Source organism: Ochlerotatus camptorhynchus, unplaced genomic scaffold (genome assembly GCF_037179485.1).
Source record: "Ochlerotatus camptorhynchus isolate MF236.1 unplaced genomic scaffold, CSIRO-AGI_Acam_v1.1 ptg000215l, whole genome shotgun sequence".
NCBI classification, from domain to species: domain Eukaryota; kingdom Metazoa; phylum Arthropoda; class Insecta; order Diptera; family Culicidae; genus Ochlerotatus; species Ochlerotatus camptorhynchus.
Window position 1 is genome coordinate 918516 of NW_027040705.1, and position 25643 is coordinate 944158.

Sequence of the window (25643 nt, forward strand, 5' to 3'; positions counted from 1 at the left end):
AATAAATCTTATGTTAACTGCATCAGGAGCTTGTGTTTTGTATATGAATAGAAATTTGAGCGGAGTTCTCTCTGTTTATACTCTTTAGTATGAAGCGCTTGACATAGATGGCCCACAGCAACTACGAAGAACTTCTGATTCCGATCAATAGCGGTGCGGTTTCTTCCTCCTTCTATGGTTGCTCATGCGGACTGCAGCTCGCTGCTTGCAGGCAGCCTTTCGTTGTGTACTGGAAAACTATGTTCAACGCCACGCGCCGAAAGCACTGCCCCGAGTAAAGTAAAATATCAAATTGATAACAAGTTCTATTACCCGGTTATCACTGTTTGATAACTGAATATGTTATCATTATGGTTGAATTAACAGCCAACATAACAAAAATGATAACAAAAAATTGCTCGTTGGTGTGGTAGATAGAGTTGGTATAGAATAATAATCAAGGTAAATAATGGTAACTAATTATTTGAATACAAAAAAAAAAGAAAGTTGAGTTGTATAGCACCACACTCAAGTTGAGTAAATTTGTGTCAGCGTGTAGTCGTACAATAATGTCTCGAACGATTTGAGCATAGTTGAGTCAGAGTGTAGCGTTGATTTGATAATCAATGAAACGCACACATACATGCAATGTGGGAACAAACCGAAGCTTCACTGCTTCGTCTTTGTACATGATTGAATCTTGAATCAGTCATTTAACCAATCTTGTAGCGCACGGTTGTGCGTCTTGTTCTCGGTAGGTCTTTGTTGCGACACATGACCGAGGCTAGAAACCTCGGTCAGGTTACGACAGTTGGATATCACAAAAATAACTTATTTTGTTATCATTGATAATATCTTGATAACAAATTCTGTATGCCATACAAATTTATTCCATAAATTTCAAATCATGTTATCATTTTGATATCAATGCCTTACGCTGACAACTGAAATATGATTAGGGATTAAGCACTATTTTTTATTGTTTCAATGCGAATAATATTTAAAGTTTTGAACTAACCTTGCATCGTTAATAAATATATAGTGAATTTTTCATGATAACAACAGATAACAAAATTGATCAAGACTGATAACTAAATAAGTTATGCGATAACAACTGAAAACAAAATGATATCTGGGATAACAAGACTTGTTATCTACATGATATCGAGTTGTTATTCTTCTTTGCTCGGGGCTGCTCCTGCAACTGATGCCAACGACCGGACACCACCACAAACGGTGATTGGAACTGAATCCGATCAGCGGTTGAGGCCAGCCTTGGTAGCTAGCTACTTGCGGGGAGCCTTTCGTTGTGTACTGGAGAACACACGCGGTGATTGAATAAACACCGCTTGGTGAGACCGGATGGAATTCAACTTTGAAATCGGTGTTAGGGAAATCACTTTTCGCAGGAAATTGATTCTTCTTCTTCTTTTTCTTCTTCTTCTTCTTCTTCTTCTTCTTTTCGCATATCAAGCTTATTGCTTATCGCATATTAGCTTATTGCGTGCTCTCAACTTAGTTTTCTAAATGCACTTCCACAGTTATTAATTGAGAGCTTTCGATGCCAATACCAGTGCATGAATTTGTATATTGCGTGGCAAGCACAATGATACTCTATGCCTAGGGAAGTCGAGGAAATTTACAGCCCGAAATATTTCCTCGACCAGACCAGGAATCGAACCCACCACCTCCGGCTTGGTAATGCCGCGCCTTTACTGATTAGGCTATGAGGCCCCTCGCAGGAAAATGGTGATAATTTTAATCATCAAAGCAACAATTGCACAATCGTGCAATTTTCAATAGTGACATCTTGAAAAACAATAAAGTGTTAAATTTAACAGATGCGTAGAAATTGTCCAGCGGCAGCTGAGTTATTAACGTTCAAAATCTCTCATAATTTTGTTACATCTTCCATTTTTGGTTTTCACAAAGTGTACCCCCATATAGAAATCACAGACGTAGTCCTACGTCAAACAACCTTTCTTTTTTACTTTGATTTGTTTTCCGTACTGAGTATTAATAATACCTGGACCCTACCTATCGACCCATCAACTCATTGACCGGCTACCAACGGCTTTACTTCCCGTGCACAGAGATTTTGAAGTCAGAGTCTTACCACTACACTACTGACGCCGCTGATAAAAAAAAAAACAATGAAATAACAAAAATATCTTCATTTGCCAATAATTCTCATATCGGCCTTTCATTCTACAACAAATGATTTCAGTTAAACATTTTTACCAAGTTGCAACAAATATGTGGTACACCCTCGCGATTTGCCGAAAGATTTGCTGGGAATCGATCAGCTGCGAATCACTTCCCACTGTTGTATCCAAAACAAGCAAACAGTTTATCAACATGATAGATAGATTTACGAAACTTAAATATTTAAGCTGACAGTGCTTTGCTGTTTGCGAAGCAAACACAATCCTATAAATATTGCCATACATACAGACATGCGATGATGCTGCTGCTGCTGATGATGATAACGGCTGCTGTCGGGTTGTCCGTTTGTCAGATGGAGGAATGTAGGATCCGAATACCAACCCAAGCGCATGCAACAATGTGACATCGGTGAAAAAGAACATTTAACCATTTGGGTTTGGTGGCGGCAACAAATTCAGCAAGGCGTGTTTGTACAGTGACAAGCTCTGTGTGTGAATCTGTTTTCCACACAGTTCACTCAATAAATATTCACAATGTAATGGGTGGAAATGTTTGCTCGCATCATGCATCAAAATGTAACAACGTGCTTACAATTGTTTTAATTTTCTGGTACAAAGAACCGGTAAGCCACATGGTAGGAAATTTGATTACTTTCCAGAAGTTGCACTTGGCAAGTGAAATCCTATTTCGTATACTGCTAGTTTTCTGAGCAATAGCCGGAGAATGAAACAGGGACTGGTTTCTTTTATATCATGGTTGTATCCGGTTAAAAGGTACAGTATCATTGTCGACTTTTTTTTCCTTGATTTGTTTTCCGTGCTGAGCACCAATGCTACCGATGGCAATTTTTGACTAGTTCAGGGTTGACACTTATCATGAACAATTAATTAGCTCGATTTTTCGGAGGACAGCCCGAGCAATGTTAGTGGTTAGACTGCCTTAGAGTACAGAACTACTTCGGCATAAGCGCCTATTTCCATCATATCGAGCAGAAAACATAAAATAGGGAAAATGGCTGTTTTTCATTTTTTCTAAAAAAAATGCATCTTTAGGACAATACAAATGGAAACTTTGTATTGCTAAAGAAAACAAATTTCATAACAAGCTTTCCTTCGGAATTTATGTATGGGCCCAATATTAGGGACATTTTGACCGACATTAGGGACATTAACACTAAATCAATTATTTTAACGTGAACGAATCAATTATACGTTTGAAGATCAAAAACTACAATACAATTTCCATTAGAACGCTTATTACCGTGATGCACCGAATACCGAACCGAATTTTAGTAAATATTTCGTAGAATTTACCACAAAATAAATATGTGAGATGATCCTGAACCGAGCTTAAATACCATGATATAACTTACGTGCACTTTTGAGCATAGTTGGCAGTGATAATCATCTTTTAAATGTGTCAAAAGGCAAGAAGGAAAATTGATTTGGAGTTTTTACGGTATGAATATTTACATAAATTCTTTTCAAAAAAAAAAGTTAAAAACAATGTGTGACTCTTTATCAAATCTAATGGTACATATGATAAGATAAATACATTTAGAAGTCATCTTTAGTAGAAACATTACTTTTTTTATTCAAATCCGTTCGAAAAAGAGAGGTAATGCGCGGGTTGTGCTTTTATGACGGATCTTAACCCTATTGTCTCCAATCCCTCCAGTAACTTCAGAAGAAGTTGAATCTTGAACCACACTACCGTTCATATACTGGTGACAACGCACTGATGAAGCGACTAACCTTCTTTTCCATGCTCCTCTCCTGATCGTATCCTTCAACAATGTACTCCTCTAAGCTCAAGTGTAAAACGCGAGTATTCGGCCCATTGTGATCATGTGATCAATGGTCACCAAACATTCTAAACGTGTCAAATGAAAGCTCTAACGCTTTCTTTTCGTATGATATGCAAGCAAACATTAGGATTTTTTGCAAGAATTTTTAGAGAGTTCTAGTGGGCCGATGCATCGAGAATTGCTCAGAGAATAAATACTTAAGTAGCTCATGCATATAATAATTAGTTAAAACAGTCTTGCAACAGCTAAAAATTAAAAAAAAATATGCTGTTCGCATCTCAAACTAATGTTTCAAGTAGCTTCTGATGTTGGAGGCATGGAAAATCATTTGCATTCATTTTGTGCATTCATTTACATTCATTTGCCCCTAACTTTTTTCATCAACAGAATTCCGCAAAACAATGTATGGAGCTTTAGTCGGTTTTGGTATTAACTACAACTTTTGTTAACAATTCAAATTCGTATCTCTTATGCATAACAAATCAGAGCGAACAGAATCCACTACTGTTTTTCAGTGAATGTATTTTACATTCACTGAAAAACAGTAACAAGTTCTGCCCGCTCTAATTCGTGATGCATAGGAGATACAGATTTGAGTTATGCGCAAAAGTTGTAGCTAATAACAAAACCTACTAAAGCTCCATACATTATTTTGCGGAATGCTGTTGAAGGAAAAAAATAGAGGCAAATGAATGTAAATGAATGCATGAAATGAATGTAAATGATTTTCCATGCCTGGCGTTGCAGCTCAAAATTGAAATTATAATGTATTTTAATTTTATCATAACCATTTTGTTTTTAAATTACAAACATGAATAATTTTCACTCCTCGCTATCACTAACCAAGTTCTTCAGTTGAGTCTGTAAACTAAATACAATCCACGTCAATAGTCACTCGCCAGCTGGCAAAATAAATGGAGTGAAGGGAGTTTGGGACGATGGCTATACTCGATCATCCCTAAGGTTTCGAAGAGTCCTTGGTTCAAGGGGTTGGAGGTGAGTCGAGACTTCATACGTCTGATGTCTCGCCTCATGTCCAATCACTATTCGTTAAACGCTCTTTTGTTCCGTGTTGGGCTGGGGGATAGCAGTCTCTGTGAATGTGGACAAGGTTACCAAGACACCGATCACATTATTTGGTCTTGTGCTGAGCATCGTGGAGTCCGATCTGAGCTCCCTTCGGACCAGAGGTAGATGGAACCTAATGTTCCAGTGCGGGATATTTTGGCTAGACGCGATCTGAAGTTTGGAAACTTAGATTGTAAGCGATGCGGGGGGGGGGGGGGTACAGTGAAAAATTTAGAGCAATCTAAAGTTACTCTGAGAAACTCTCTTGCTCTCTGAGCAAACCTTTCTATCATTGCCAATGGATTTTTGCAAAAGGTCTTATATATTTCTTGACAACAATTCGGGTTCAAGGTTCGTTTAAGACTTTTTGAAATGTTCAGCTAGATATTTAACCTCGTTTGTTTTGAAAGTGATGAATAGCAGCAGAATACTTATATTTTCACTGTTATTGTTGATCAATACTAAAATTGTTGTTGTTCACCATGGTGGATTCCATCAACATCGGCCGATATGCACCAGAATAGAGTTTGTTGAAGCAGGAACCACTGACGATCAAACAGCCCAACATCTAGACATGGATGATGAGAGCGTTGCTGAAGTGGATCCCATGATACAAGGCATATCAGAAAACACAACAACTAACGGAGCACGAGATGAACAAGCAGTTTACGAAGCAAGCAGAATATTTTCCAATTTTGATGATAATCTGCAGCTACAGAACTGTAGAACAGGAAATAAGCACACATTTAAAATTTCTGATTGCAAAGGCAATATAAAAATATTAAGAAATCCACCCTTCTCTGGATGCTCACTGACGGACGGCATAACTGCAGATAGATTGAGACGTTTCCAGCAAAAAGAAAAACATGTTTGGTTGAAGTAATGATTCATTAATTGTTTTTTTTATCGATATATATCTGTATATATATATATATATTTTTTTGGCAGAGGCGAACCAGCCTTTAGGCTGTAAACCTCTTATATAAAGAAAAAAATATATATATTTTTTTGTTGAAAATCAATAAACAAAATAAAAATTCACATCCAGGAAGATGAAAAACATGGTCTAACAGAGTTCATTTCCTTAAGCTCTGTTTAATCCTTCTAATGCAGAAACACAGCATGTGGATTAAATCTAGATAGAGCAAGAATTAGGGCGTAACAGCTTTTGTAAACAATGACTTCTCTCGAAGATTTCTAGGAATTCAATGCACGCTTACGCAATCCAATACAACCATCGGGTTGGAGAAGTCTTCCTCTACCCAATGGTGATGTTGATTTGCGTGGGTGAGCCTTGATTTTGTATAAATCATCGAGAGAAGTCAATGTTTACAAAAGCGTAAGTCACTCAGCACATTGTGCCGGAATTATATTCTACACAGCTTGGGCACATCCATCGGCACATTTTCGGCATACCTTCAGCACAATCTCGTAGGCATTAGATTGTTGTAAATAAAATGGGACAACTGTCATTGAAGTTGTTCAGCACATAACGTGCTGTTTGACTGTATTTTCAGGAACATCTTCTAATTGAATATACCAGAGGAACTCAGACCAGCAGTTCACTTATAGATCTAAATACGAAATGTAGAACCTACACTAAATACTAGTGGACTCAAGAGGAAGAGAGGCAGTTAATCAGACCTCATTAGTACCCTTAATTGAAATAATGCTGCAAATCACACAAAACAAACTACAGAAGTCTATTCATCACCCTCTAACTATAGTCGGTCTCTAACAATGCTCCCTACCGGTTCCAACTCTTCCCGGCCGAAAGGCTAGATTTCTGGTCTGCCTTTCAGGGTATTATACAACACTAAAACACAGGACTTTTATTACCCTATGGATCACAAAACACCGAAAGTTCACACACCCACCCCTTCCCGCGTCATCCTCAATCCGATTTATCCTTACGATTTCAAACCAAAACATTCAAGGTGTCAGAAATACCGGGTTGCCGGGATGTGTATTTTACAAACAATCGCAGCTTGCTCTATGACCGGCACAATCAGCATACTTGCGGCACACTGATAAAAAAGATAACCCAAGATTGGTGCGCGGAGTGACCTACCCCTTGTGTTACGCCCTAATTCCAGCTCTATCTAGAAATGTTCCATCAGCTTTTGCTTACGTCCTGAACCTGATTGGCAGTCAAAGTCATTTTTCTGCTGCTCCTGCTGAGGTTATCCAGTGGCCACCTCTCTTATCGCGCTAGGCATGATCTCAATCACTCCCGATTCCTATTTATTGTCTAACGTTCTTCATCCAAAAAGTGCTTCCGAAGGACATTCATCAGCTCCAACCGATGACCAGCTCTCGTTCTGTGGCTCTCTACAAGACAAAACTAAGTCAAAGCTAATCCCAACGGGGCACACTCCAATCCAGCATTTACACTGAAAAGATGACTCGTCGAAATCCAGTATAGATCATTCAGTCGGGTACGTTTTCCCCCGCGACGTTGCAGGTATTTTTCTGCAAACAAAAAAAAAACAAAAAGTAAACATTAAATCCTTCCCTGGCTTGGACGCTGATTATGAATGCATTTTACGCACTTATCGGAAAAAACTTCGCTTATCACTCGAGTCATCCAAAATGTTCGTTATTTTATAAATTGCCGTTATGGCTCGAGTGACACTTGCATTTGATAAAAAAACACGTCTACTGAGGATTCATATGTCTAAAAAAATCATCTATCAATGAAACAGTCATCGGTCGTCATTGAAAAGCAATGCAACTATGATCTGTCAATCTAATTGAAACTTTTATTGGCTCTGTTGTCTTGTGAATTTTAGCTATAACGGTCTTTTTTCTGATTTTTCTAGAACAGTATGAGGAACACTACGCCGTAGACTACACATTTTTATATCATACATACTAGCTGAGTGTGCCCGGTCTTGCTCGGGATTCAATATTAGCTTGAGTTTATGCGCCGATTTAAAAAAAAAATGCTATATTGTACGTAGCCCCCCCCCCTATTATCTAAGGAGCTACCCCCTATGATTATCTCCTTATACCCCTACACTCGCCCCCACATGCCTAATTTGGTTCCATTTGCTTGATTAGTTCTCGAGTTATGCAGAAATTTATGTTTCATTTGTATGGGAGCCCCCCCTTACAGAAGGGGGAGGGGTCTCGAACCATCATAAGAACCTTCCACGGCCCCAAGAACCCCTGTATACAAATTTTCACGCCAATCGGTTCAGTAGTTTCCGAGTCTATAAGGGTCAGCCAGACAGACAGAAATTCATTTTTATATATATAGATGGGTGGAAAGTTTGTAGAACAGATACATTAAAATTCTTCAACTTTTTAAGATACCTTCGAGCATGAAACTAAGTCAAACTTCAATCAAATCACTTTGAATTGTCAACCTTTGGTCACAAAATTGGTAGATCACACATTAAGCTTTGCTATGGAATTTTTTTTACAGCAGTTTTCGCTGTTTCAGTCTCGAGATACAAATATTGTAAGCCGTAAATTACCTTAAAAACATAAAATTTACTTGAAGCACCTCTAAATTATCACCGATTTTGCAGAAAATTTGCACAGAAGTTCAAATTAACATGACGAACAGTAATCACGGTTGACCCGCTGCATCCCGAACATTTCTGTTAACATGAACAGGTCTAATGTGTATGAATATTTTTGAAAATTTTTCTGTTGGTGGATCAAATATTCAAGGTGAAATTCATCGTCGTATGCGCTCATTGGACTACATATTTCTTTGGATGGGGTTGGAATACATAATTTCTCACAACCATGTAGGTGTAGTGCTGCTCAAATATCACCTACGTTCCAGATATAACGAGCACTTCACACCAACCAATTAAACCCAAATATTTACTCATTGCTATTTCTCTGGGAACCATGTTTGTTGCAGATTAAAATAGTTTTTTACGAATTACATTAATATACAGTTGAAATTATATAAGATAATAAGTCATATATCATACAGAACAAGATTGTATGATGCAATCTGCACTGTTCTAAGCACTTTCAGCTAGAGAAGGAATGATAGCATATAATACACCAGATCGAATTAGATTTAATCACGTATACAAGCGAGGCATCATAATTTGAAATTTATTGCTGCGAATATACGTGCTCATATGCCAGCGAGAATCGCAGCAGGACTACGGAGCTAAAGATCTTTGGTTCTAAACTAGGTATTACAGGTAATATTAACTTTAAGCTTTAAATATGTTCATCTTTTAAAAAGATAACTCATTATATTTCAATTTCCAACTTATATTCAAACCAATATCACCAGGTAAAGGGTGATACGGTCAAAATTTGGTCAATATCAACTTGACGTATTTCTTTCAATTTTGCATTTAAAAAACCTGAACACCCCTCATTTTGAAGGTGTGTGTGTGTAGAATGTTGCTCCTATTTTGATTTTGGAATTCACTCTTCAGTTGTCAAAATGCCGTCCAAGCAAGAAGAGCAGCGTATCAAAATTTTGCTCACGCATCGCGAAAATCCGAGCTACTCGCACGCAAAGTTGGCAAAATCGCTAAAAGTTGCCAAATCAACCGTTACAAATGTAATTAAAGTGTTTGGGGAACGTTTGTCGACAGCCAGGAAGTCTGGATCGGGGGGAAATCGAAAACCGGAAGCCGCTGAGACGACAAAGAGAGTTGCCGGTAGTTTCAAGCGAAACCCTAACCTCTCTCTCCGAGATGCCGCAAATAAGCTGGGTGTATCGTCTACAACCGTGCATCGAGCCAAAAAACGAGCCGGACTATCGACTTACAAGAAGGTAGTGACTCCAAATCGCGATGATAAACAAAATACGACGGCCAAAGCGCGATCCCGGAGGCTGTACACGACGATGCTGACGAAGTTTGACTGCGTGGTAATGGACGACGAAACCTAAGTCAAAGCCGACTACAAGCAGCTTCCGGGACAGGAGTTTTATACGGCAAAATGAAGGGGAAAGGTAGCAGATGTTTTCAAGCACATGAAACTGTCAAAGTTCGCAAAGAAATATCTGGTTTGGCAAGCCATCTGTACCTGTGGCTTGAAAAGCAGCATTTTCATAGCTTCCGGGACTGTCAACCAAGAAATTTACGTGAAAGAGTGTTTGAATAAACGTCTGCTGCCTTTCCTGAAGAAACACGGTTGTTCCGTACTGTTTTGGCCGGATTTGGCATCTTGCCATTACGGTAAAAAGGCCATGGAGTGGTACGCCGCCAACAACGTGCAGGTGGTTCCCAAGGACAAGAACCCTCCCAACACGCCAGAGCTCCACCCAATTGAGAAATACTGGGCTATTGTCAAGCGGAACCTAAAGAAGACCAAAAAAACTGCTAAGGGCGAGCAGCAGTTCAAGGCAAACTGGCTTTCTGCGGCGAAGAAGGTGGACAAGGTGGCTGTACAAAATCTGATGGCAGGGGTCAAGCGTAAGGCCCGGCAATTCGGATTTGGAAAAGCGGAAGCCTAACTGAATATTTTTCCTGAATTTTATACTAATTGAACTTGAAAAAGAAATTTAATTTGATTTTTTAAATAAACGATTTCACCGATTTACACGCGTTTTCCCATGACCAAATTTTGACCGTATCACCCTTTACCACCAACTATAGAAAATTGAAGGTTCATTTAAAAGTTATTTTTTCATGCTTTTTGCTTTTTGGTCTGCCATAATTTTAGAGATGTAATTTGAAAATCATACAAATAACATTTTAAATAAGATAATGGCATATACAAAATCATATTAGATGCAAGATGAAGTTATACATGGAGTTGTATAAAGTACCCTATTGAATCATATGAAATCATACAATGTTTGAGTATTTTTCCACATGCTCGTATATGGCCTCCAGATTTGTACGTATAGTTGAATTATATGCACTTTATACGATTTATTTTTACCAAATAAAGATTCACATAGCAGAGTATCAATTCAGTAATGTGAAAAAAAAATGTTGGCTGGGGCATTATTCTTTAAATCGGTTTAAAATGTCTCAAATCTATCCTCAACGAAAAAAGTTACAAATCCCAAAACTCATTTCAAAATCTTTCAAAATGTATGGTCTACGAATAACTACATTTTAGAATGCAAGATGTGAGCTTCCGGGTTTCAAAATAGTTTCTTCAACTCTATAATATGAGTATTTTAGTAACAAAGAAGATGAAACTATTGGCCACAAAATAAAATAAAACCAATTTTGGTATAATCAAACACACGTTGGTGATTTTTGGTGACAACGGCGCCGGTGGTGTAGTGGTAAGCGTGATTACCTCTCGCCCCAGCAGGCCTGGGTTCAATCCCAGTCGGCGCCGCCGGGATGTTCTGAGGCATAACATCTCTGATCACGCCTTCCTTCGGATGGGAAGTAAAGCCGTTGGTCCCCGGTTCATGAGTTGATGGGTCGATAGGTAGGGTCCAGGTGTGGGAGCTGCCTTCCTGGCACGTCGGTAGCATTGGTGCTCAACACGGAAAACAAGATCGACGGAAAAAACAAACCAAAGGAAAAAAAAAGAATTTTGGTGAAATCTTAATCACCGCTAAGCATCGGCGTGAAAAAGTGGCGTGGTGGCCATTGGTAACCGGCGCACCGCCGACATCCCGTACAGCGTCGCGCAGGTCTAATCCCAGGCATGAAAACATATTAAAGATTCTAAGAGAAATATTCGACATACTGGCCATAATTTGTGTGTGCCTATAGTTCATTCATTCGTCATAGTAGTTTAAGCAATTAGGCATATTATTCCCATTCTGTTGCTTTGGTTTTACTATACACTACTCTGTTCCGATACCTAAGCTCAACCCTGGACAACAAACAACGCACCTTAACAAAAATACACATAAATTAAGTTTTCACCCTCAACGGCTTCCACTCCCAACCCCAACTCCCCTAGAGCACTGTCAGCTGTCGTCGGTACGGAATCGTCATCATCATCATCGGATCCTGCTTATGATCCCAGCCGAAACAATGAAAGACAAAAAACACAATTTTCCTTTCACTGCAACAACCATCCATGGCGGAAATGTACAAGTCACACCAAGGCATTTACAGCATATTCCCTCCCCTCTAGGTACCACCCATACCTCAATCGCTCAAAACTGAATACATCAGTAGTTGTGTTGGTGTCTACCACCGCATTCGTATTCGGTTCGTGCGCTATATACTGCAAGGATCTGAGACACATTCGCACAGGATCGTGCCTTGTCACGAGGCTAGTGTGCCCTCGTTCACGCCAAAGCGTTTCCTGGCGAGCAGCTTCGAGAGTGCTCGTATGAATTATAGACACACCCAATTATTTGCGCTCTCTTTCGGTTTGCCGGGCCAAAACAGAAATCGGGATTCTTTTCTAACACACGTAGAATATACACGGTACAAGTGTGTGGTACCGTCAGCCACCGTTGCCGTTTAACTAATATCCCATTTGGCATTTGGCGCTGGCGTGGTTTCGCCTAAAATAAATGTTTTACTTAGCAAGGAACACAGTTTTCACAAGTTTTTGAAGCCAGAGTCCCGTCCGGAGTCGAGATTTTCTAGCTGAGCGTGAGCGAAAGGAAAAGTGGGTTGGTAGGTGGGGTGGTGTTCGGTCGGTCGGTTGGGTGTCTGGGGAGGGGAAATTTCTTCTGTATGTTTTTGTTGTTGTCATTGGATTGGTACTCTTTGGTGTGGAGGTTACAATACAATCTCGCGCGTGGACGATCCTTAGCTCAACTTGGATTGGGTGAGCCTTGCCTCTGCTGGCTAGATATTTGGCAACAGAAGAGCGCTAACGAGGGTTGTGTGATCTCGGCGGAAAGAGAAATTATTACAACATAGCACAAGGATCTGCAATCAGGCTGCCGGAAGAGGGGATGGGATGAGGTAGTTGGCATTCCTCTGATGGAGGGAAAACATCCGTATCCTGTGTGACGATGTAGTTGGCAGAGAGAGAACGAGCATCCCCGAGCGAATGGATAACATTTAGTTACGAGTTTTTGCATACGACAGACGCGCGCGCCATTATCATGCATACGTGAGCGCAAAATTTTCACAATTTTCCACAAAGTTAAAATAACATTTTCATTTTTCTCTCGAACGCCGACGTGTGACGTGGTGTGTCTCCGGAAAATTTGAGAGCTCCAGTTAGTCTCTTGAAGTCAACCCAGCCGAACCTATTCGAACTGCGATACAAAGGATACGTGCGTTCAGTACAAATTCGGTCACTACTGTGAGAAGTCTTCACTTTTGCAGATTCAAAAGATCTCTTGAACTACCGTCAATCAAATGTGGATTAGTGGTTTTTATGCTGTTTGAAAAAAATAACAATTTTAGAAGATTGTAATAAAAGTGAAAATAAGTGAAAAATGCACCCTTCAGTTTCGCCCCTTCCGTCGTCATCTCCGTTGGATTTAAGGCCAGTGCTCGGCGGAACAATTATCCCATCCTTGCACCACAACACACATGACTCCAGCCTTAGAGTTCACAGTCCTCCCGGCAGCGGTGGCAACAGTCTGAACCATGCTCATTCACAGCATCATCTGCATCACACTCAACATCACATTCATCATCAACAACAACAACAACAACAGCAACAGCAGAGCACTGCAAGCGGAAATAGCAACAGTAGCACTAACCATAACAGTAGCAGCACTACCAGCAACAGCAACGCCAACATCGGAGGTGGCAGCAGCAATCGGCAGGAAACCAGCGACGGCGAAACAAATAGTGGCGACGGTGCTAATGGAAGTGGTAGTAGCGGTGCGAACGGAACCGGAAACGGCTCGAAATCATCACGCGCTCAAGCACTGGTGAAACCACCCTACTCCTACATTGCACTCATTACGATGGCGATACTGCAATCACCGCAGAAGAAGCTGACGCTCAGTGGAATATGCGAATTTATCATGAGCAGGTAGGTTTTCGGCAAAATTTTGTAACTATAAACTATCAAATTGCCAACACAGGGATCTTAGGGTAGATTCTAGGGCATGTTTGGTGTAGAGTGGCTGCTTTGGGTGCTATCAAATTAACTGGAATTGGTGAGATTAATTATAGAATTCATTCCATTCAATAAGAGTTTGCTGCATCTATTTTCGAATTCCGGCGATGTAAAACGAGTTATCGTCATGCTTTCTCCTTACATCACTAGTATTAAACATAACTACTAAATTGTGTGCTGGATAAACTGTGTAATATTTATAACGCCGTGATTCGAAAGAGGGAAATCGATGAAAAGGTTTAGTTAAATTTAATCAGGAAAACATGATAGGATTTACTATTTGGAAATTTTGTATTAACTAAATTATCGCCTCATGAAAGAACAGTAGCGTTGAAAAACTACGCGGTATTTCATGAAGGTCATAGTAAGTTTATTTTTAACTTTTTCATCACATTAGTAGGGTTAAGATCTAATTTCTGGCCTACTACGCACAAGCAGCGCTTTACCTCTCTTTTTCGAACGAATTTGATGAAAAAGCGGAATTTTTCTACTTAAGATGACTTCCAACGGTATTTACCTTTCCGAATGTACTGTTGAATTTGATACTTTTTAATTCTCAATTCGTCCTCCGAGTTTAAATTTCGTACAAACACATTGCAACGTCATTGGATTTATTTCTTAATACGGATGAAGGCAAAAATAGAACGGAAAAATTGATTTACTAGGAGTGCTTCTTTTGAATTCGAGAAACATTTGTAAGAACCCCGGTAGAAAAAAATATCTCAGTCATTCGAGAGTTATGATCTTGATACTAAAAAAATATATGGAATAGCATGACAGAGGTAAAATATGAAGAAACAATGTCAGAAAAATTTTCCCGCAATATTGTTCCAATCAAAATTAATAACAAAAAACAAAATACTAAAGTGTAAGTTTGTGTTTGGTATGCAAATATCAGGATTTGTTTTTAAAATGGTATTCGGCATTTTATTTTTTGGTATTATTTCAAGATATTTCCGGAGCACTTTGAGATTTGGACGTAATTGCTTTTGTAAACAAACACGTCAATCACAGATTTCTCGCGAATAAAAGAACAATCTCATGAACAAACTATACCAAATGATAGAGGAACCATACCTCTACCTGCTAGTGTTGTTAGTTTTTTAGTATGAGCAAGAAATTGACAAATGACGTGTTTGTTTACAAAAGCAATTACGCCCGTATCTCGAAGTTCTCCAGATTTTAATGCTAATCCATATAAACTTTATTTATAAATAGTAAAGTTTCTAACCGGGAACGCAATAAACTTTGTATTGCAGGTTTTGAACTAAAGTGTCGTACTCTAGGGGAAGTACAACTTGATCTGGAGTAATATTTAGTGTAGAAATTGCTCATATTGGTAGTTATTATAGTTTTTAGTATAAATATTACTGGTATTAACTGTCAAGTGGAAAGCAACAAAAAACATTAACTGCGTAACATTAACGCATACACTCAATGACGTTTCATCGTTGTTGTTTATGTTTACTTCAGCTTTCTGTTTGTTATAATTTTTGTATAGATTTTCGTTTTCGTCTTCGGCTTTTGATGATAAAAACGGCACTGGACATTCCCGCAGCAACAAATCTCTCCAAGTTGCAGGCTCATGGCGAATCGAGCGTAATACAACCACGGAAACATCACTCTGAGGCTCCGTTAACAGGGACGGTGAAGTCAGTCTATTCCCGTTCCATCGGAGGACAGCACATTGGTTCGCAGACGATGAAGAATTCATGGAAATTAATTACTATTTCCTGGGAACGGAAGTGCAGCCGATTTTGTGCACTGAGGTCAGCTATTAAAGAACACCGAATTTATGGAAACAATGAGCGGATTTCGGTGGTGGTGGCCAGCAAGATCATCACAAAATGACTTGCCTCTCGAATGAAATCAATTTTTGATTAAACGAATGTCAAATGTACACTTCAAACTAAAAATAGTAAACAACAACAAAACAACTGTCAGGCTAAGTATAAGATTCGCAAATATCATACATATTAAAATATTTAATATTTCCACCGTCGGTATTGATGCTGATACTTGGAGCTGTCCTTCCCCTAGGTCGTACTACATGATTTATTCATTCAAGTAAAAAAAGATATGTTTAATGTTCTCATCACGGTCGGCCAAACATAGGCGCTTAAGCAGAAGTATATAACTACCCTACAGATAACCTTTATTAGCTGCTCATAAAAAGTCATAGAATGAATAGGGTAGGTGCTTAGGTGTTTCAGTAATGTGGTGTTCCTGTAGTTGTGATAATAGTGGAAAACCATACTAAAAATATTTTGTCGTTAATTCTCTTAAGGTCGTTTCGTAATAACGAGTTTCGTAGATAACACATATTTTCCGTAAATTGTCATCTGGCACAAGGCATATATAACGCCTTATTCGTATTGTACTTCAACTAAATTTCGTGCAGACCAGCAAACTACACTGAAGTCCTTTTTACACGGTTTTTCGCGATTTACACGGTACGTTTTTAACGATTTCTCGACAACGATACAACCTATCGACTTGATTCTAACCACATTATCCGTTTCAAGCTATAGGTAATCGAATGGCATACTTTAAAAAAATCATAATTTTTGGTGTAAATACAGAAATTTTGAAAATATTTCTAAATGTACCATAGCATGCTATAATTAAATGGCATCAAAATCCGACTTTTTTAAAACATTTAAGCATGTGAAAAATCAAAATCTCGTAGGTTTTTTTCTGCACGGTTTTTTACACGGTACATATCCCCCGTGTAAAAAAAGACCTGAGTGTACTGCACTTTTTGTCTTCTAACATGCTCTTCTGTGGCTGCTGCTGACCTCCCACGTGTCCGCTCATAAGCTTTGCTACTTTGCTGCGAGTGATGCTGAAAAGACTGCAAGACGGCTTTAGTTAGTATGAGTTGGTTTTACAGCTATCCGGAAAGGTAGAACCGCTGAGTTGATGTTGGAGATGTGATTACAAGGGACGGATTATATATCTGAAGGGAAATTATTATCCATTTAGAGTATTCAGGCTGACTACCTTCTAGGACTCGTTTGTATTACTTTTGCCGCTGATACACTTGTATGACAAACTATGAGTATGAGCATGATTTGTATAATAATTCAGCCATTCCATAGCAAAACGATAAAGTGGTTCTCAGAATTTCGTAAAAATTGGCAGTTTTGTTCCTTATCGCAAAATATTAGACCTGTATTTTTTATTGTTTCATTAGGGTTACCATTTCCATGTTGGGGTGGTCCAAAAAATCGTTTTTTATTATTATTTATTATTATTTGATAAAATAAACAACTCTTCTGAAGAAGTCAAAACTGCACAGCCTACTGTTTTCAAGTTATATGCATTCAAACATTATAGTTAAAATTAAAACACTTATTTTCATACTTTTTTTTTAGTTCCATTAAACTTGAAAACAGTAGGCTGTGGAGTTTTGACGTCTTAAGAAGAGTTGTTTATTTTATCAAGATAAACAGCTTTGCCAAAGTCGTCAAGTCTTCAAAACGCCATTTCAATGCATTAAAAAAAAGTTATAGAAAAAAAAACATGTTCCACTAAAATTAAGAAATCTCAAAAACACTAAAATATACCTTTCTCAAATTTTGATATTTTGATTTTTAATCATTCCGTTATTTTCAAGGAAAAACATCTTGAAACCCGTAGGTAGTATAAAACAAATGGAGTGATTACAATACGGCTATAGCATAAACATTAATTTTCTATAAGCCATTTGTGAAAAAGCTGATTTGCTTTCATGAAATCGCTAACAAATGCAAAACGTTTTAATGTGGCTTGTATGACGATAATTTATGGACTGAATTGTTTTTACCTGAAACCATTTTGCTTGATCCTATTCCACTTAGTTTTATAACGGCATTAATGATGGAAATGTTAAACGTCAAAATTTGAATCCTGATGAATGTGAGCGTCTTATGTCGTTTTCGTTTTTGCGGTGTAGCACTGGTGTAGTGTAAGCAGGAATAAGCGCGAGTCTTTAACAGCTCAACATCATTTGTTTGTAAACAAAGGTGCATCCTATATCTACACCCTAAAATATTTCGGTGTACGGCAGTGTAGCACCGGTGTAGCTACACCGCAAAAACGAAAACGACATTAGTGGAATACCTGTACAGAGAGAGAGAAGGATTAGTAATTTCCATTTAATTCCACTACCTTATTTGCTTATCCTTGACAGATTCGCGTATTTCGCCTTCAATGTGCAGACTTCTTCATAGTCTCGTACTAATACTCGACTGCACAGTATTTAATACAAGACACTGAAGATGGCTGCATATTGCAGACGAAATACACGTATCTGTCAAGGATAAGCAAATAAGGTAGTGGAATTAAATGTCAAAATTTGTTTATCTTTCGATAAGTTTTGTTGTGCAATCATTGCAACGAGGTTCTACACTAGCACTGAATCAACAAGTTGTGTGACATCATCGATAAGGGCGATTTTCTTCCATTGGAAGCAGGTAATAAGGAAGTGTATCTATATAATTTGAAACAGGAAAAAGCTTAATCGTTCCCGAAAACTTTCGGATGATGCGACGAAGTTTACGTGCGCTTGCTTGGATTTTTTGCAACAGTTGACCCTTTCGCCGAATGAAACCGCTGCTATGCTTCGGAAGGCAGCCAATTTCCAGCTGATTGACAGCTTCTGAAGTTTCCTGACGGCAGTTTTTCGCAGTCCCAGTTTGGCACTGATGCATGCTATTCGGATCATCATCGAAACGTAATTTCTCGAGAAGGATGGTCTGTTTTTATTCAGAACATTACGCAAACGCCATGGGCAATAATTTGTGTATTTCCATCCATTTTAAGCGTCTAATATAACGGCTTTCAGTCCTTTGTGAACCGCATTCACATCACATTCAGCTCTGTTGTTGTCGACTGGTTTTGTCAGAGCTGATGAGTCTCTCAGGAAGTTCTGGAATTAGATTCCTATTCCCTTCCGCCGACAGTGGATCCACCTGTTTAGTTAAATTTGTGAACAGTGGGGATTTTTGTGATACACTGATTACTACAATTGTTGCCTAAAGTGTCCATGGTTAGCGACTTAGGGATTAACTGAGATGATAAATTCTCTCCATCGATGTTCCTCTTCCTCTTAGGGCGATGTCAAAGAGTTTCTATTTAGCAACTTTTCCACGAAGCTCATCACATTGACATTTAATCCATGGGTGCAGTCTGAGGGGATAGAGAGAGAAAGTCAATGCTCCCTTCTAATTCAGCAGCAAAATATATTTTCAGAATTTTGAAAAATTGTGTTAGTTCAAGAGTTTTGAATAAATGTTATGCTCAAAAATTGAACTATTTTCTATGGGATTTTCTCCTGAAAAAATAAAAGATGTATTCGATAAAAAATAACACACACATAAACAGCTATAACTTATTAACTATTACCATAAAATCAATAAACTTTAAATTTTCAAAGAATATTTCCAAATAGTTGAGATTACTTGCGGAGTACTGATGAGAAATATTAAAAGGGTGAACACGAAATTAATGCCACAGTTGTAACTTTTTAACCACGATACTAAATTACTTGAAATTTTCCAATCAGGAAAACAGGAAGTTGTCTTTAAAATTTTGTCCAGTTGAAAAAAAAAACATTTACTTAATTCTTACTAAGTTGGTCTATTCTTTGTTCAACTTGTTTACAGATTATAAAACATTAAAGTGTGAGATAAATTAATTCCTTTTTTTGGTTTGAAATGATTGAGTTGTCACGTGGTTAGGGCGGGGGAGAGGATTATATTTTTTGCGTGAAATGAGCCGAAATTTCGAAGAGTTATGTTTGACCAACTGCACAATATTTAAAGCTGTAATATTCGCCTAGACTTCACGGGGTCTAACAGTAATAATTATCAACAAATTTCCTTGCTTACCGCTGATTTTAAATTTGAGTCAGCACCATTTTTTCGAGAGCGGTATTTTCACTCGGCTGTACTTAGGATAAAAAATCTCCTAGATTGTCATTACGTATCCGAAGAGATGTTTTCAGAGCCTTAAACGTCGCCGATACTCTGCAAGGAAGAATCGACTGCGAAGCAATTCTACAACAAGTGAACATTAATGTTCAACCTCGATCACTACGCAACAGTCTTATGCTGAGACTTCCAATTCTTCGAACTAATTATAGCTTAGGGAGCGCTATTTACGGCTTGCAGCGATTGTTCAAGCGAGTAGTGTCGATATTCGATTTCCACTTGACACGGAATACACTTCGCCGAAGATTCTCTGCCTTTTTCGCTGACCGAAGGTGCTTGATGCCCTACAGCTAAGTGTAACATTTAAGACTTATAAATTTTTAGTAACTTGACAATGCTTTCCTAGTTATTTTCGTTTCTAACTGAAGTAACTGTAGTATATGTAGTCTGTATAATCTGTACTTTTTTACAACACATCATTGGGACTATTTCTAGTCTGTTGATGTAAACATAACAAATAAACAAATAAACAAATACAAATTACACGCGTGCAATATAGACTAAATAATCATCACAAACGTGATTAAAATGTTACAGCTGTTTATGCGCAAGGAATTAATATCGTTTCACCCTTTAATAGTAGTAAATAGAACTTCTAAAGAGAATTCCAAAGGAATTGTAAAGAGCCCAGAACCGTAGGTAGATCACCTTTTCGCTATAATCTAAGATCTATCACATCTCTGGTCCTAGGGTCTTCTTGTTGACAGTTATGAACCTCGGTTTTGAGATTGGAAACAAAAAAGGATCGGACCAGAATTCTGATAAATTGTCAAGTATCACCGCTTGTTTTTCTCACTAACGAGACCTATTTTTATTGCTGAGAAGGCGCAATATTTTAAGAGATTCCAGAATTTTCCAAAGATATGGAACATCATAATTGAATGAGACCTATTTTGATTAATGAAAAGGCACGTCTTTGGAGAGGTCAAAGAACACTTAAAATGATACCGAACATCTCAATTGAAATAGGATTCTCATTAAAACTATTTTGATTGATGAGAGGGCACGTCATTGGAAAGGATTCTTCTGAGAAAATCAAGTATGCATGATTTAACTTTTTCATAGCAATGACGTACTACAACATGCACTAAACAAAATACACGGACATATCACAAAAGATCAATGTAAAGGGCGCAGTGATTATGACCCGAACAGAGGGAGAAAGAAAGCAGTAAATCTCAGAAGAAATTAATGATATTTTTTTATATAATTCCAAGAAAATTCGAAAACTATTTTGATAATTCCAAAGAAATGATGCCTACGGCTAAAAATCTGAAAAATGAAGTCTAAAAAAAATCCAAAGAAATTGTTGAAAATATTCCAAAGGAATCCTGGAAATAGCTCAAAAGGCATCCTGACAAGAAATCCAAGTAAATTCTTTTAACAATTCAGAGTCTGAAACTTAAGATAGTTCCAACGGAATTATAAGGCGAACTCTGATTCTGAGAATAGTTACAAAGGAATTAAGAAGAAGATTCCAAGGGAATTTTAAGGATACAGTATCCTCTCAATAATCCACAGCTATTTACCAGGCAGCTTTTAAGGCCCACTCTCGATAACCCGACGATTGCAGATTATAAAATACGCAAACTACATTTAGTATGGGTCGAACTAGCAACGATGTTTTCCTTGTCAATTTAGTTGTTTATGTTTTCACGATTTTGAAGGATTAACGAGGGGGAACTGAAATATCAAAGAACTTCTCTGAGCCAGTGCTGACGTTCGCGCGATATTGACAAAATTGTTTATAACGTAGTCACTGATAAACTTGATCCTCAAAAAACCTTTGTCAAAATCTCATTCATTTTTTCGTCAATGACAATAATTCACCTGGCAACAAAGTGTTTAATTTCGTGCATTCTGTGTTACATTATTGTTATCCAAGCAGTTCAGGACGAAGATGCTTGTTCGCTTGAATGGATCCATGTATTTGTTTTACTCAAGTCATTTAATTTTGTTACACATTTAGCTAATGCACACATTTGTCACTGACAATTGACATGGTTTGCCTCGACGATGACTGCTTACTCAAATGAGTGACCAAAGCAGAATTTTGAATATCGCCGTGTATTGTCGAGATTTTGCAGCACTGCTCTGAGCGTTCCAAGGGAATATTAAGGAGGATTCCACTGTAAGGGGAATGCTTAGATAATTCATAATTGCTAGGAGAGTGTTCATGTATCTCTGGGAGCATTCCAAGAAATTTTATGAAAAATCCCAAGCGAATTTAGGAAGAATACAAGGGGTAGGTCACTCCGCACACCAATTTTGGGTCATCTTTTTTGTCAGTGTGCCGCAAGTATGCTGATTGTGCCGGTCATAGAGCAAGCTGCGAATGTTTGTAAAATATCCATCCCAGCAATCCGGTATTTCTGACACCTTGAATGTTTTGGTTTGAAATCGCAAGGATAAATCGGATTGAAGATGACGCGGGAAGTGGCGATTGTGCGAAATTTCGGTGTTTTGTGATCCATAGGGTAATAAAATTCCTGTGTTTTAGTGTTTTATAATGCCCTCAAAGGCAGACCAGAAACCTAGCCTTTCGGCTGGAAAGAGTTGGAACCGGTAGGGAGCATTGTTGGAGACCGACTATAGAGGGTAATGAATAGACTTCTTTAGTTTGTTTTGTGTGAGTTGCAGCATTATTTGAATTAAGGGTATTAATGAGGTCTGATTAACTGTCTCTTCCTTTTCAGTCCACTCTAGAACCTACATTTCGTATTTAGATCTATAAGTGAACTGCTGGTCTGAGTTCCTCTGGTATATTCAATTAGAAGATGTACTAAGAAGAGCTTCAAAATAATTGGGTGCTCAATTCTAACGCAAGGATTACATTTTTATTCCAAGCGAATTGTGAATAATATTCGCAAAAAATAATGACGTAAGCAAGATTTATTTTCCATTGATCTTGTTTTCCGTACTGTGTACCAATACTAGCGACGCCAGGGAGGCCAGCTCCCATACCTAGACCCTACCTCAAGACCCATCGACTCATGGACCGCGGACCAACGGCTTTACTTTTATGCTTCAGAAAATCCCGACGGTGCTGACTGGGAATGATCCCAGATTGTTTTTCTTATAACTCAAGTGAATCTTCCCAAAATCTAAATATACACCACCGGCTCCGCTATTTAAGCAAGTTCTAGCGTATTATAACCAATTTCTAGAGTGTTATGGAGATACTTTTTTTTCAAGATCTCTGGGCTGTGGGATGATTCAAAGGAATTATTGAATTATTAAGAATTGTTTTTATTAAGGTAATTCAGGCTTATGGTAGAATTCGTGAGTTTTCTGAGAATTGCTAGGTAGAATATCTTCAAAATTACGTCTGTAAAAAACTATAAGATTTATATAGTGGAAGATGTTAAGCTTCAGATATCAGACTTAAAGTGGTCATTTTATACGATAGATGAGGAAATGAAAGTATAGAGTTGATAGTTCCGTGAGAGTACGGCAGTGTGAAAATTGTATATAGATGTGTGGAAACAGTTCTATCGGTTGTACCGCACTCAACTCAATTATCTGAAGGGAGGCATCTAGTCGTAGGTTTGGGAATTGCAGCTATTGTTGCCTCAACCACTACCAACAATAGCTGCAATTTACAAACCTACGACTAAAATGATAAAACAATAAAAAAAAATGTGCTGTGGTCAGACGTAATTCATGCCGATGTAATTGCAAAAACTGGTGCAATATTACATTGGTGGATTGAAGGTTGTTCACAAAAACCGTGTACATCGTGCGACGTAATATCACACAACTGATTTCGATGTCAACATATTTTTTTGCTGTGGCCAATAATATTTTGGATTAAAGTGGTCATTTTTTAATCAGGTTCAACCATAACAGTAGCCATATCATTATCCATCCTGGAAAATCGCAATTTGATTTCACAGGGAACTCGAGTTCATTTCGGCCTTATGGGACCACCACCAATCGATTCAGCATCGATGTAACATATTAGCTGAAACCGTTAACCTGCCACTATATTTAATTTAGTTGCGGTTTAGCTCTAAATCGAAAAAAAAAACAATCACATTTCCCGCTTTAACATATTCTTATTGATCCAAAATCTATCTCCTCCTACCCCACAGGTTCCCATACTACAAGGACAAATTCCCCGCCTGGCAAAACTCCATCCGGCACAACCTAAGCCTCAACGATTGCTTTATCAAAATACCTCGCGAACCGGGAAACCCGGGCAAGGGCAACTTCTGGACACTGGATCCGCTGGCCGAGGACATGTTCGACAACGGTAGCTTCCTGCGGCGACGAAAGCGCTACAAACGCACCACCATCCCGCCGGGGATGAGCTTCCCTGCCGTATTCAATCCCTTTGCTCCGTTTTGGATTCGGAAACCGGTTCCCGTGATACCGATGCAGTTTCCACCGCACACCAATCTGACGGGGTTCACCGATGGTCTGGGGATGCCGACGCGGAACGATTTTATCTTGGACAGCAAGCTCAATTTGTTCGGTGGTAAAATGGAAGATCTCAATGTGGCAGTTATGGAAAACAGTGAGTTCCTGGCGCGAAACACGGACAATTTGAAAATGTCCAGCGCGATGAACAAATTTTTCCACGGGTACAATAGCGACGCTGGTGGCCCGAGTGGTTCTTACGAGGATGGTGTGAATAGTTTACAGTGCAATAATAACAATAACAATAGTTCAATTAGTAGAGACAGTGTGGGTAATTATATTACCAAAAACAACAATAACGTTCCTATGGCTAGTGCTGACGAACGGTATTCGTCGGTTTTGAATAGAAATGGCCTATCCCCGTCGGCCGTCGGCACTAGAGACAATGCCAGTCCCTATGAAGTGGATCTTTCCAATGATGATAAAATTGACGTAGAGAGTGACGACGATTACAAGTCGATGGGTAAAGGCTACGCAATCCAACACGGTCAGCGGGAGAATTTTCTGGACCACAATGAGCGCTACTCTCCGACGGAAAAGGAATCTACCAAGGATTACGAGGCGGCCGACGTGATGACCAAACCATCTAACGATGCTGACGATTATGGCTGTGAAGACGACGATCATTCTGACAAGAATAGTAACATCTCTCAGGATCGATCGAGTAAGCTACAGAAGCAATTTTACATTAACAGCTACGAGGAGTCGGACCATTTCATGTCGGAAGCAATAGCCGGAAAATATACCAACCTCAAAAGAGCCATCGAGAGTGAGGATCTTAATGTAGTCGACACGTACAGTGAAACGAAACTGGTTGGATTCGATTTTTCCAGCCGGAAGCGAAAGTATGGCAACACGAAAGGATTCAGTATAGAGAACTTGATAGGCTGCAATGTGGAAGATAGATGAACCGGTGCCGTGTAGTTATTCGCCAGAGCAACCGAAAAGAAATACGTGTATCATTTTAGAACCTGATTGGCGAAAACTAATTGTGTAAATTTCCTTTAGTATGTAGATCACCATTTTAGATGACATAAAAGAGCTATATAGAGTACCAAGCTGTAAATAGAGATCTCGATATGTAATAACCCTTTGTGATGGAGTAATAAATATCTGAATTAAGAATTTTAAACATGCCACGAGGTTCGACACTGCGAATGAAAATTTACTGGTCGAAAATATCCATTAAACTCTATACTCAAAGATCAACCCAAAAAAGAACTTCGCAACTGCTTAATCGAGCTCAACAATCCGGATTAAGACTATTGTTATACTCC

General features: G+C 38.6%; 2 protein-coding genes across 3 annotated transcripts in view; both read left to right on the top strand.

Annotated features, from left to right (window-relative positions):
• The window catches only part of conv (convoluted), a 378533-nt gene that overhangs the window by 96283 nt on the left and 256607 nt on the right, over positions 1–25643 (top strand). The window lies entirely within an intron of this gene.
• Positions 12802–25463, top strand: fd59A (forkhead domain 59A). The gene is made up of 2 exons (XM_065224766.1): positions 12802–13882; positions 24039–25463. The coding sequence occupies exons 1-2, from the start codon at positions 13335–13337 to the stop codon at positions 25273–25275; spliced, it is 1785 nt and encodes a 594-aa protein (XP_065080838.1). The 5' UTR covers positions 12802–13334; the 3' UTR covers positions 25276–25463.

Coding starts and splice junctions, on each gene's coding strand:
- fd59A (XM_065224766.1), top strand. CDS start 13,335: ATGCACCCTTCAGTTTCGCCCCTTCCGTCGTCATCTCCGTTGGATTTA. Junction 13,883..24,038: donor TGCGAATTTATCATGAGCAG/GTAGGTTTTCGG, acceptor CCTACCCCACAG/GTTCCCATACTACAAGGACA.